The sequence below is a fragment of the Etheostoma spectabile genome, chromosome 2 (genome assembly GCF_008692095.1).
Source record: "Etheostoma spectabile isolate EspeVRDwgs_2016 chromosome 2, UIUC_Espe_1.0, whole genome shotgun sequence".
Taxonomy (NCBI): domain Eukaryota; kingdom Metazoa; phylum Chordata; class Actinopteri; order Perciformes; family Percidae; genus Etheostoma; species Etheostoma spectabile.
In genome coordinates, this window is record NC_045734.1 from 4,498,721 (window position 1) to 4,509,992 (window position 11,272).

The 11,272-nt window shown below is 39.6% G+C and overlaps 3 protein-coding genes and 1 long non-coding RNA gene across 4 annotated transcripts in view; 2 read left to right on the forward strand and 2 right to left on the reverse strand.

The window, feature by feature from the left end:
* The window catches only part of cwc25 (CWC25 spliceosome associated protein homolog), a 6,372-nt gene extending 5,362 nt beyond the window's left edge, over positions 1–1,010 (forward strand). The window contains exon 9 of the mRNA XM_032524789.1: positions 38–1,010. Within this exon, the coding sequence (XP_032380680.1) occupies positions 38–149 (112 nt within the window). The 3' untranslated portion in view covers positions 150–1,010. The remainder of the gene's footprint in view (positions 1–37) is intronic.
* Positions 1,011–1,749: 739 nt separating this feature from the next.
* On the forward strand, positions 1,750–4,831 carry psmb3 (proteasome 20S subunit beta 3). The gene is made up of 6 exons (XM_032524828.1): positions 1,750–2,009; positions 2,795–2,979; positions 3,426–3,533; positions 3,691–3,868; positions 4,500–4,594; positions 4,682–4,831. The coding sequence occupies exons 1-6, from the start codon at positions 2,007–2,009 to the stop codon at positions 4,728–4,730; spliced, it is 618 nt and encodes a 205-aa protein (XP_032380719.1). The 5' UTR covers positions 1,750–2,006; the 3' UTR covers positions 4,731–4,831.
* Positions 4,832–5,593: 762 nt separating this feature from the next.
* The window catches only part of LOC116694890 (phosphatidylinositol 5-phosphate 4-kinase type-2 beta), an 18,260-nt gene continuing 12,581 nt past the window's right edge, over positions 5,594–11,272 (reverse strand). The window contains exons 6-10 of the mRNA XM_032524776.1: positions 9,785–9,823; positions 9,226–9,339; positions 7,788–8,049; positions 7,350–7,453; positions 5,594–6,718 (exon numbers count right to left, since the gene is read on the reverse strand). Coding sequence (XP_032380667.1) covers positions 6,638–6,718; positions 7,350–7,453; positions 7,788–8,049; positions 9,226–9,339; positions 9,785–9,823 — 600 coding nt within the window. The 3' untranslated portion in view covers positions 5,594–6,637. The remainder of the gene's footprint in view (positions 6,719–7,349; positions 7,454–7,787; positions 8,050–9,225; positions 9,340–9,784; positions 9,824–11,272) is intronic.
* LOC116694928 (uncharacterized) lies at positions 10,299–11,045 on the reverse strand. Its single transcript, XR_004333313.1, has 2 exons — positions 10,623–11,045; positions 10,299–10,362 (listed from the first exon to the last, which is right to left on the reverse strand). It is a non-coding gene; the product is annotated as an uncharacterized LOC116694928 (long non-coding RNA).

The following is an 11,272-nucleotide window of genomic DNA, read 5'->3' on the forward strand; positions in this document are numbered from 1 at the left end:
TTTTAGCTTCAGTAACACTCACCTTTCCCTTTTGCAGTAACATGAAGCTGGAGAGCGCTGCCAGCTCTTCTGTAGAGGACCGAGTGAAGAGGAATATCCACTCCATTCAGAGGACCGCAGCCTCTCTGGACAACTTCATGAAGAGATGAATACCCAACACGTGGATCATACAGATAAACTGAACGGATTAGAAGAAAGGGTTTGGCAAGAGTAAAGGTCCTTGCACACCGAGTCCGGAGTTATTGAACGCGTTTTGAAACAATTTGCAAAAACAGTACAAAACGTGACGCCGCTGTCGCTCTGAAAGAGTTGCGCTGCCCTCTCTCTGTCGCCATCACTACCCTGTTGCTCTCCTTTTTCTGTCTGCGCTCTCATATTCCTCTCTTCAGTTCTCTTCCTCATCATCCTACTGGATATTACCACCTGACCTGTTGACACACTGAGTTATGAATGCACCTTTCTGTGCTGCATTTCAGGATAGGCTCGTGCCTTCTCCTTGTCAAAACACATTAAAATGCTTGCTACGGAAGCAAAATAACAGAAAATTTGACCCGTTTTGAATTTTAATTTTTTATGAAGGAAGACTTTTTTTGGAGGCAGTGTGTAGCCATGATTGACACAATGTGAGGCCATGTTTTATTTAAAATGTCAGACTCGGTGTGCAAGGACCTTAAGCCACCCACATCTGTCTCTTTAATGTTTTAAAGCAGATGTGTATGAGGTGGATGGTGTCATGTGATCAAACAAGGAACTACATGACCCCATGCCTAACTGTGGCTTTTATTTTGAAAAGTAGTTTCCACAATGGTAACTTCATTTATATTTCAGACTATGATGGTTAATCCGTTTTAGTTAGCCAATACCCCTTTAAGGTTCATGTGGTCTGAACTTTGTACAGTATATTGTTTTAGTTTGTACAGTATAATAGGACCTGTTTTTATCTCATAAGGTTTTTGTAGTATATGTTTATTACTTAGTCTACTCCTGTAAGTTGCAAATGTAATAAAAAACATATTTCCAGAGTGCCATTATTTGTTTTTGCTTATTGAAATAAATGTATGTTGTCACTGGGGATACTGTTGTCGTTCAGATACTGCTTGATAAAACACACATTCAAATATAAAATTGGTCAAATAGCTACCTCAACCTTATTAATAAATGGTTCCAGGTCACACAAAACAAAGGGCCTCTGTTTTGTTGTCTGTGACAAAACTGATAAAACAGATCTCACCTTATTTTGAACACAGCCTGTTTTGTCAGGATGTACAGTGAGAGTTTAATTTGCTGTTGTAAAAGGCTTAAAAAGTAGGTTATTTAATTTATGACACAGCCCCTCATTAAACAGGGTGGTGCTAGTAAATTTAAGTACACTTGGGTTCACATTGGGGTGAACAAAAAAATTCAAATTTTGTTTTTCTCTCGATTGATGTCAGACTTTGAATTTGTGTGGTAACCCTGAATATTAAGCTTCCCTATGAGGAAGCAAAAATAAAAGTCTTAATCAGTTACTTTTAGTTTGACTTCTAATAGTTAAGTACATTTAATATCATAAAATCCCTTTTGATACTAAAGTACAGTAAAGTAGTGCTCTAAAAGTTGACTAACTTCTACCAATCACGGTTTCTGGTAATATACTTGTACTTAAGTATTGCTTTCAAGTACTTTATACTATTATAAGACTGCTTGACAGTGACAATCTTCTCTTTAAAAAAAAAAAGTTCTCCCGGTTTTAATTTCACTTTAACACGCCTCGAACAAACTATGCATGCACTGTTCGCCTTTGGTCATATCCTCCAATGGCAGCTGCGCTTTACACCGAGTGCCGTTCATCCAGCCAAACACCTCTGCGCAAGAGATGTTGTAGGCGAGTCAGGCTAGTTTGATCTCTGTGATTCTTCTAAATCGTGTAGTCACTCTGGAAACTAACGAGCAGTCATTCATATTAGCTAAGTAGAAGTGGAGTTTACAAGTTCTAGCATTAGGGAATATACTGCAACACCTTCGTGATGGTAAGAACGCCTAACATTCGATCATATGCGAATATTTGTTTAGGTAAATTGCTAAAATTATCTAGCTAACAAGGTTAACTGCAGTTACAAGAGCTAAGCTAATGTTGCTAACGTTAGCGAATAGCTAGACATCTCTAGCATGCTCACGAAAATTAACGTTAGCTAATATTCTCTGTAAACTAACGCTTGGTTCCTTAGAATTACAATTACTTTCATTTAACGACACAGAAGAATAAATGTTGATAGTAGTCGGCGATAGCCGGAAAGCTAACGCTAGCGAAATACTTAACGTTAGCTTACTTAGCTGCACATGAGCTAACGTATTGTGTACGGTGGGTTAATATCCTTTCCTGAATTCACTTTTAAATGGCATTCTTTCACTGAGGTAAGTTAACTGCTGTAACGTTAGTTATGTTTGTGTCACCATCAGCTGACGTTTCTTTAGACATTGCCAGCTTGGTTGACTGAACTATCAATTAGATGAAGCTAACATTTAAAAACGGGGTAACGTTAAAGCCAGCTAGTTAGTAAGTTAGCACGGTACTGTCAGACTGCATAAAATACTGTCAGCAGACAGCTACAATGTTAATAACTCAGTCAGACGTTTTTACCTAAGTACCATTTTGTATGTATCAGGCGTGATATTTAAATATCTCAGAGCCTTACTAACAATTAATTGATTGAATGATAGAATGTTTGATACATTTTTTTGCCAATTGACTTGATTTATTTTTTATTTTGTATAAATTGTTTCAGTTTTGACTTTCTTACCTTTCTTCTCCCAGTCTATTATGTCCTATAATGGAGGGGCCGTCATGGCCATGCGGGGGAAGAACTGTGTGGCCATAGCAGCAGACCGGAGATTTGGCATTCAGGCTCAAATGGTCACCACAGATTTCCAGAAGATCTTCCCTATGGGAGAGAAGCTGTACATCGGGCTGGCTGGACTGGCCACTGACGTTCAGACAGTGTGAGTGTCTTTAAGCTTCATGTCTTTCTCTCAAAGTGGCAAAACAGTCCTTGAAGTTTAACAAAATGACGTTGGCAACTGTCAGATTCTATGTATTGGTAAGACTAACCCCTGTTAACAGCGATCCAAGTCAATGCTTGATATTCCATCAGCCGCGCCACGGCTCCGCTAAAGATACGCGCCAGGTCTATTTCCAGGTGTGCCCAGTGGAAAATCAGGCTAACACTATAGAGAGCCTGGAGTCTTAAGTTCAAAATCACATTAACAATGTATCCTTGAGAATGACGGTGTTGCAGACTCTACCATTACTATTTAGGGGAAACTGTGGTATTAGTAATGCTGTTAGTCACACCAAGGAAATAAGTAAAAGTAGCATTCTGTGACTTTTTAAGCATCATTAATGTAAAATGTCTCAGGGGTGATGGCTGTCTTTATGTTTTGTGTAGATCCCAGAGGCTTAAATTCCGGCTGAACCTGTATGAGCTAAAGGAGGGTCGCCAGATCAAGCCCAAGACCTTCATGAGCATGGTGTCCAATCTGTTGTATGAAAGGAGGTTAGTGCACTGAACTTAGTACAGACCCATGTTAGTGTACACAAGAACTGTGTCCAACTTACAAGCTGCATCGTTTGCCTTGGCCCATATACTGTAGGCATAAATACTTGCATAGAAGGTAAAAGATCATCTGGTTAATATGTGATGCTTTGATTAGATTTGGGCCATACTACATCGAGCCTGTGATTGCCGGACTAGATCCTAAAACCTCAGAGCCATTCATCTGCTCCTTGGATCTGATTGGCTGCCCCATGGTGACAGAAGACTTTGTTGTGAGCGGCACCTGCTCAGAGCAGATGTACGGCATGTGTGAATCTTTGTGGGAGCCTGACATGGTAAGTAGTGTGTGAAGTTTGAAGGCTGCTAAACAGTTACTACCAATTATTTATGTGCAAATGAGTATTCCCCTAATTTTACAAATAAATGCTCTTTGCAGGATCCTATATGACATGAAAAGTATCAAATTGCCCCAGTCATTGTCCTAGTCTAAAGATGGTAAAATAGCCTATTATAGTCTTTAGCAGTGCACAATTTAGAAAATGTCATCAATATTGATTTTTAGGCTCAAATTTCAATTAAAAAAAATCGAGTTTATTCAAAAATTAGAAGAAAAAAAAACCAAACATTTTTGGAATTGTATGGATCAGTTTTGAGTCCGTAGAGCTTGAATCACGATACAAATGTGAATTAGGTTTTTTTTTTTTTCTGCACACCTAATACTCTTTAGCCTGATCAAGATCTAACTTTTGGGGCAGAGATTTACAAGATCAGAAGGGTTTGTTCACATAGCTCACGGTTTCAAAACAGCGTTCGACTTTACAGGAGGTATAAATCTGCCACTTTGTCCGTTTAATGCCATTTGTACCGTAATGGCTAGTTTTCATCCTCTTGTGCACTATGAGGTCTACCAAGTGTTCAGTTATTCTGGCCTCAGGTATTGTTCAGTTTTTGTTTTTGATCGTGCAGGAACCTGAGGACCTGTTTGAGACCATCTCCCAGGCCATGCTGAATGCAGTTGATAGAGATGCCGTGTCTGGTATGGGAGTCGTCGTACATGTCATGTAAGTTCAGTGATGACGTACAGTATGCAAATGTTAGGAGGAATGACAGGTTCGCACTGAGTGACAACTTTTTCTTTTCTGCTGCAGCGAGAAAGACAAGATCACCACGCGAACCCTTAAAGCCAGGATGGACTAGAGCTTCTGTTTCTCCCCACACTTCAACACCAATGTTTTGTATAAAAATACTGCTTGTACTGTCTTTTTCTTCAATAAATTAACATAGGTTCAAACACTGAACTTGGCTGTTATTGGTAGAACTGCACTACACTGCCACATAGTGTGGGAACCTGATTCACATGTTCTACACCAATCCAAGACTTATTTTGCAACTGAAATTAAAACCAAAGAGACAACACCAGCAGGGTTGGCCCACTTGAAAATACTTTTATTTTTATTTTGTATTACAGCTAGCTTAGACTGTACACCAGTTCAAATTGAAAGGTTTTGAGTAGTGACATCACGGCCACTAATGTAGCATCCAGACTAATAACATAGTGCAAAGAGACATTCCCTAACACTTCTGACATTTTGTCAGCAAAAAGCCTGCAGGGCCAGTCTTGTCAATTCTGCCTTATGTAAAGTGTATAATGCCGCATTTGTGGAAATTTAACCATACTAGACATTAAATGTTGGGATATTTTGGCCTCTGCTGCTTCAATTTTGATCTCTTTGTAAAATCTCAAGTCTATGGAAGTGCAATATGAAATAACTTGAGTTCCCCTTCAATGTAACCTGACTCAGCCTTTTTACTGTTTAGTGAAATAGTATTGCTTAATAAAATGTATTATTGGTGTTTTGACAGCCTAACTCAGGGTCCACTTACTAGCTTTTTCTGGAGTTTTCAACTGCATCTCAGTCTTCTTTTGCAGATGGAGTTAGGACAGTTGTCACAGATAGCTTGGTCGTTGATCATGTGACCTATATAAAAACATTTGTTACTATATAACTGTTTGACACAGGTTTGAGGGACAGTCACTTAAGAAATAGCCCAAACAAAAACAAGATAAAACTCCCTTTAATATGCAATGAATCATTTTCAAGTAACCTTTTTTCCTAATGTCTGTTGGTAACAAAACAATACTGTATACAAACACAAAATTGCTACATTAATGTAAACGAGATATAAAAATGATCCTTATGGTAATAAAACAAGTATTTGCTGCAGAATTCCCCTTTTTATGTGAATTTTTTTTTCTTAGACCAACCTCCACCAAGCTCACGGTTAAAATTTCAAAAAATATTCAAAAAACAATATGGCAACGTAACATTCAATATCCATTTTTTTTCTGCTTTCTTTTTTTTTGTCGTTTCAGTCATAACACTCAGATGCTAAGTTCAGTGGTTTGATGTTTCGACTTACTGGTGGAGTCTCAGGTACACATCGGCCATGCATTTTTTTTTATATTGCATTTGTTTACTTTACACACCATTATATATTAACGTGTTTATCCCCTGTCGTTCCAATTTGTCAGCAGTACTTTGAATTCTTTTGTTACAGAGAGAGAAGCCGGAAGGCGACTGTCAAAGAGTATGTCATGCAATCTGACCAGTCAGCATTGGTTCAAGTTGTTTACGTGTGTGTGTGTGTGTGTGTGTCTAATAGAAATCATAAGAACAACGACGACATGAACAGAAACCAAGGAGACTGTACTAACGGACTGTTAACTGCTGAAGCTGATACTCGTTCAAGGCATTAGTGAGACAGTTTCCGTCCTGGCGTGAGGAGTAACAAGGTGGCTGTAGAGGACTGGGAGGCATAAAAATTTAAAAAACAACAGGTTTAGATTATCGGGATGTCGTTCCGAATTCAGTGAGCGGTTTTAGCGAGTTGTCCTTGCTGGGGAGGTGGTTTGTTTGGGACAGTGTAACAGGCTCGGTGCATCCTTCCTGCCAGACTGCTGCTGGCTGTGGGAGGACACTGGTACAATATTTATTTTTAACGGGGGTAGGTGGACCTACGCTGAGGTGAGGGAGACGAGAAATAAGTGCGTGGCATTTGACAGATCTATGACAGGAAGTGACTGGCTGGCCTGGGAGATGAGTCTATGATAAGATGTTGGACATGAACTCGTAGAACCGTTTGGAGTACTGCTCCGGGTTCACCGTCGAGATCTCGGCCCCCGCCTGAGAAACAAAACCAAAATAAGCCGACAATTAGAGAAACGCATCAAGACACAATATACAATAATACTTTAGATTTAGATTATTCTTTGTGTTACGTGGAGTAAAATGCCCTCCCAGTGGCCCTATGACCTGAGAATAAAATATTAAAACTTGAGTCATCGTTAGCGTCTCACCATTCAGCCAATCACATGCTCCCAGTCTCTCTGAGCAAGCTCCGCAACCAAAAGTTAGCTAGATCATCAATAATGTTAAAGTTATTCGGAATCAACAAGCTAGACGCTGCTGCAAATAAGTACAATGAACATGTACAATACAATAACCATCTTATTTAAACATAATATATGAAAAGGGAAGTTTTGAAATAACAATGAACTCCAATAAAACTCTGGTAATCTGAATAAAGAATGATGAAAAGGCCTTTCATCATATTATTGAAGTGACTTTTAATGATTAAATAAATATGAAATTACTTAATCTATTGCTTTAAAAATATTTATTTTACATGATGTATCAAAAATGTCTTATTGATTTATTTAAATGCTATGAATAGCATTTGGGGCTTTCTTAATCTGCCCTTTGTATGTGTAACCATAGTCTGAAGGATGGTGATGTAGTGATGATGTCGTCTCACCCCGTGTTTCACAGTTTTGGCAGCATGTGCAGCTTTTTTCTTAGCATCATAGTGCGTGAGGATGTCGATGATAGCCATGAAGTACACTTCCTTCTTCACAGCACCTAGCACAAGAACAACACATCACAAGGTTTCACTGGCACCTGAATACAAACCATCAAGGCTGCTGTGGCTTTATGAGACACACGGTTCTACTGCTATGGATTTGACTGTTCTACTCCGTGGTTTTAGGTGCTCCTAATCTGGCTGATAAAGATAGTCTGGAATATAAGGATAATGTGAAACATACAACATTAAAAATATCAAGATTATACATCTTATTTCTTAAGCTTATTTTCTTGACAGACAAATTTGTCATCTAATCAGCTGGAACAATGCTTCATTTAAAGCTACCGCTCGATTCAGAAAGTCAGACGGATGTCAAAGGCAGGCCCTCACAGTCGTGGCTCTTGATTGCGTAAACGTCCACAGAGGGGTCAAACTCCCCAGGGCCGAAGAATCCCCCGCAGTTGAGAGGGTTTCCGGGGCTGTCAGGGGGCGTGCCAAAAGAGCCGGTGAGCACGCCTCCACCCATCCCGTCGTTGTCGTACTCCTCCTCCTCCCCCACGCCCTCCACGTCCATCTCCTCCTGCTCAGCCCGTTCCACGTCATGGATCCCCACCAGGAGACTGTAGTCCATGATCTTTAGGGTTGCCAGGAACTGAGAAAGAGAAAGACACACACACACACACACACACACACACACACACACACACACACACACACACACACACACACACACACACACACACACACACACACACACACACACACACACACACACACACACACACACACACACACACACACACACACACACACACACACACACACACACACACACACACACCTCTAGTTGTCACATCTGGACAAAACCCATAAAAAGTATTGAGGTTTGACACCTAGAGTACCCAAACTAAATCAAATAATAGACACATTTCTTACAATTTTAATGTGTAACTACAGTTTTTTTCACAGGCTCAGATTAATTTGTGTCTAACAACATTATGGAAAGGATTTCTAAGCAGGTCAACTTTTCATAATGTGTCTGTCAAAGAGTAAGATCTTTTTTTTCTTTTCTTCATTAAAAACATCTGCAAAATTGTGTTTGCTAAATCCACCAGAATCCATGTAAATAAACAGTAATTTTAGAATCGTAAAATACACTTCATTCAAAGTCAACAGACACAAAATAAAGCTATGAAAAGCCATTTTGGATTGTCTCTCCACTTTTCCAACCATTACAACTCTAGTTTTGGTTAAAATAAACACGTAGTTTACCGATTTACATTTGAAATATGTTGGCTCTATATACACTTAAAGTATTGTTTTTTAAAGAAAGTCTGGTGGGTTTAGCGCTAGCGACCGCAGAACGGCTAAACAGAAAGGTCTCAAAGGAGGTTTTAAAAAGGCCTAGCTCTGTATGGAACCTTTCCATGGTCAGGCACTTAATAATAATAATAATAATCTGAGCCTTTCAGTGGCAAAAAAGCCCTTTTAGTGGACCAAACTGACATTGAACATTTGCCCCTTGGGGTTACATTGCGTTCACGGCTAATACTGGACCTATTTAAAAAATTAGGTCCAGGATGAAAAAGAAAAAAAAAATTAAACTACCCTTTAAGAGCAATTCAAAGATGGTGAGCTGTGACATTTAAAACTGATTCTGAGCTTCTCATACAGATGACTTCATTGCGGTGGAGCTGATTCACAGCACTTATTTGTTTGTACAACGAGGCACAATCAGAAGAGCCTAAACAGAGCAAGGGGCCACACTAGGCTTTGAAGCTGATCAATTCAACAGAAAACCAGATGAAAACCTTGAAATGTTTTTTACCTCTACATCCCGCTTTAGTTTCTCCAAAAAGTCCTTCTTGTTGTCATCTCCTATCTGCAGCTTCTGGCCTTCATTCAGGAAGTCGTTGTCTTTAAAAGTGGGGAGTTCTTTAGCCTGAAGAGAGGTGAAGTATTTAGGTATCAAACTGTAGCAGAAATGTTGGTAATGAGGATTAGAGACCACAGAGCCACACACCTGCAAGATACAGATACTGCTGATACAGTGTTACAAGTTGCACAGTTGTTAATGTCATATGATGACAAACGCATCAAGGTAATGTCAGAATCAGTGGTCCTTCAGCGATTTCTGGTTTCACGGGACAGATTAAGTCCCAAACCAACAGCTGATATTTGTCAGTATTCAACAGCACATATGAGCCAACAAAACAGACTATCATACACTGACTACATGAAACCAGAGCAAAACTACTACCAGAATACATCTGTTCACTTTAAACTCACTTTTAACTCATTTTGACAAGTTTGCCTCGGGTGAGCTAAGGGCGTTTATTTTTGTCCCATCATGTCAGCAGCCGTCACTGTACAGAAATAAAACGTACCTTCTCCTTGTCGCTGGCTTCCCTGGAGACCGTAGAACCCTAAAAATGAGGGAAAATAGGGATGAAAATAGAATTAATTGAAAGCAGCTCAAGAAACATCTGAGGAATTGTTAGCACAGTGCATTTGTTTAAATGTCGATATTGGAAAGGTAAGGTTGTTTTCTCCAGAGAACACTTGGCAGGAGATGAGGCGTATGCTTTTAGGGGAGGGTAAAGAAGCAGGTAGTACACTGTGTTCATAACGACTGGTGGGGGAAACGGTGCACTGTAATATTCAGCACAAACCCAGAATGCTTCATTCATTGTAGCTAATCTTACCAGAAGAATATGAACTTTGAAACTGAAAAGCATACATTTTTCTAAGTATATCGCACTGTATCTTTATCTTAAAGCTACAGTGCGTAGTGTCTGTCGCCCCCATGAGGACTTATAAGAAATGACAACAAAACTGTCGACGCATCCACATGATACAAGCCTTCCGTGATCGTGTGAGTTTTTTTGGCCTTAAATTTTAATTCGCAGAGAAACGCATTGACTCTGCTGTTTTCATGTTTTAATATTTTATAGGGTAGACACTTCTTTACATTTAAAGCTATGGTCGCCTGCCAATCGGAAGGTTGGGGGTCCGATCCCTGGCCCTGCAGTCCCATGTCGAATTGTCCTTGGGCAAGACACTGAACTGTGCATCGGAGTGTAAATGTGTGTGACTGTTTATCTGATGAGCAGGTGGCCCTTTGAACTGCAGCCTCGGCCACAGTGTGTGAATGGTTCCTGTTCCTGTATGTAAAAGCGCTTTGAGTAGTCATTGAGATTAGATCTAGCTATATAAGAACTTTACATTTACATTTCCTGAGGTTTGTGTGTCGTTCCTGCTATCAGTTGAGTAAAAGCAGACTTCTGAGTAGATGGCAGGTCAGTCTAACGCAGTGGTTCCCAAACTTTTCTGGCCTGTGAGCCCTTAAAATGAAGCAATGTCTACTTGGGACCCCTCGTCCAAGGCTATGGCCTCAGTGTAAACATGAAATGTCAGCAGTTCGACTGAAGAGGGGTTTTTAGAAGCCTGAAGAGGTGAAAGAGTCTAGTAATTCAAAAGGGAAAAAGTCAGAAAGAAATGCACAGAAATTCCCTTTATGTAACAGATTTTTTTTCTTACACTCAGGGTTCTCACACATTATCATAGAGAAACCTTCCTCTGACTTTTCAAAAGACCCACATCACAATTTCCATGACCGTTCACAACTTAGAAGAACTGAACTGTATAGTGTACCTTCCTCAAATGTTATTTTTTTGTATGGAAATTGAGCAGCAACTTTTTTCAAATTTAGTTGGTTTTGTTCATATTTGCCTCAAATACTTCAAACTACCGACCCAGTCAATACATTGTCCTGAACTTAAAAAATGCTTTAGAAGCACTTATATCATTCTGGCTTTCAATAATGAGGAAAACCAGAACCTATTGTCCCAACACAGCTCCCTCTGAAGCCACAA

Excerpts from the sequence above, each read along its gene's own strand:
- psmb3 (XM_032524828.1), top strand. Across the intron at positions 2,980-3,425 it reads GCCACTGACGTTCAGACAGT|ATCCCAGAGGCTTAAATTCC; the intron begins GTGAGTGTCTTT and ends TGTTTTGTGTAG. Across the intron at positions 3,869-4,499 it reads CTTTGTGGGAGCCTGACATG|GAACCTGAGGACCTGTTTGA; the intron begins GTAAGTAGTGTG and ends TTGATCGTGCAG.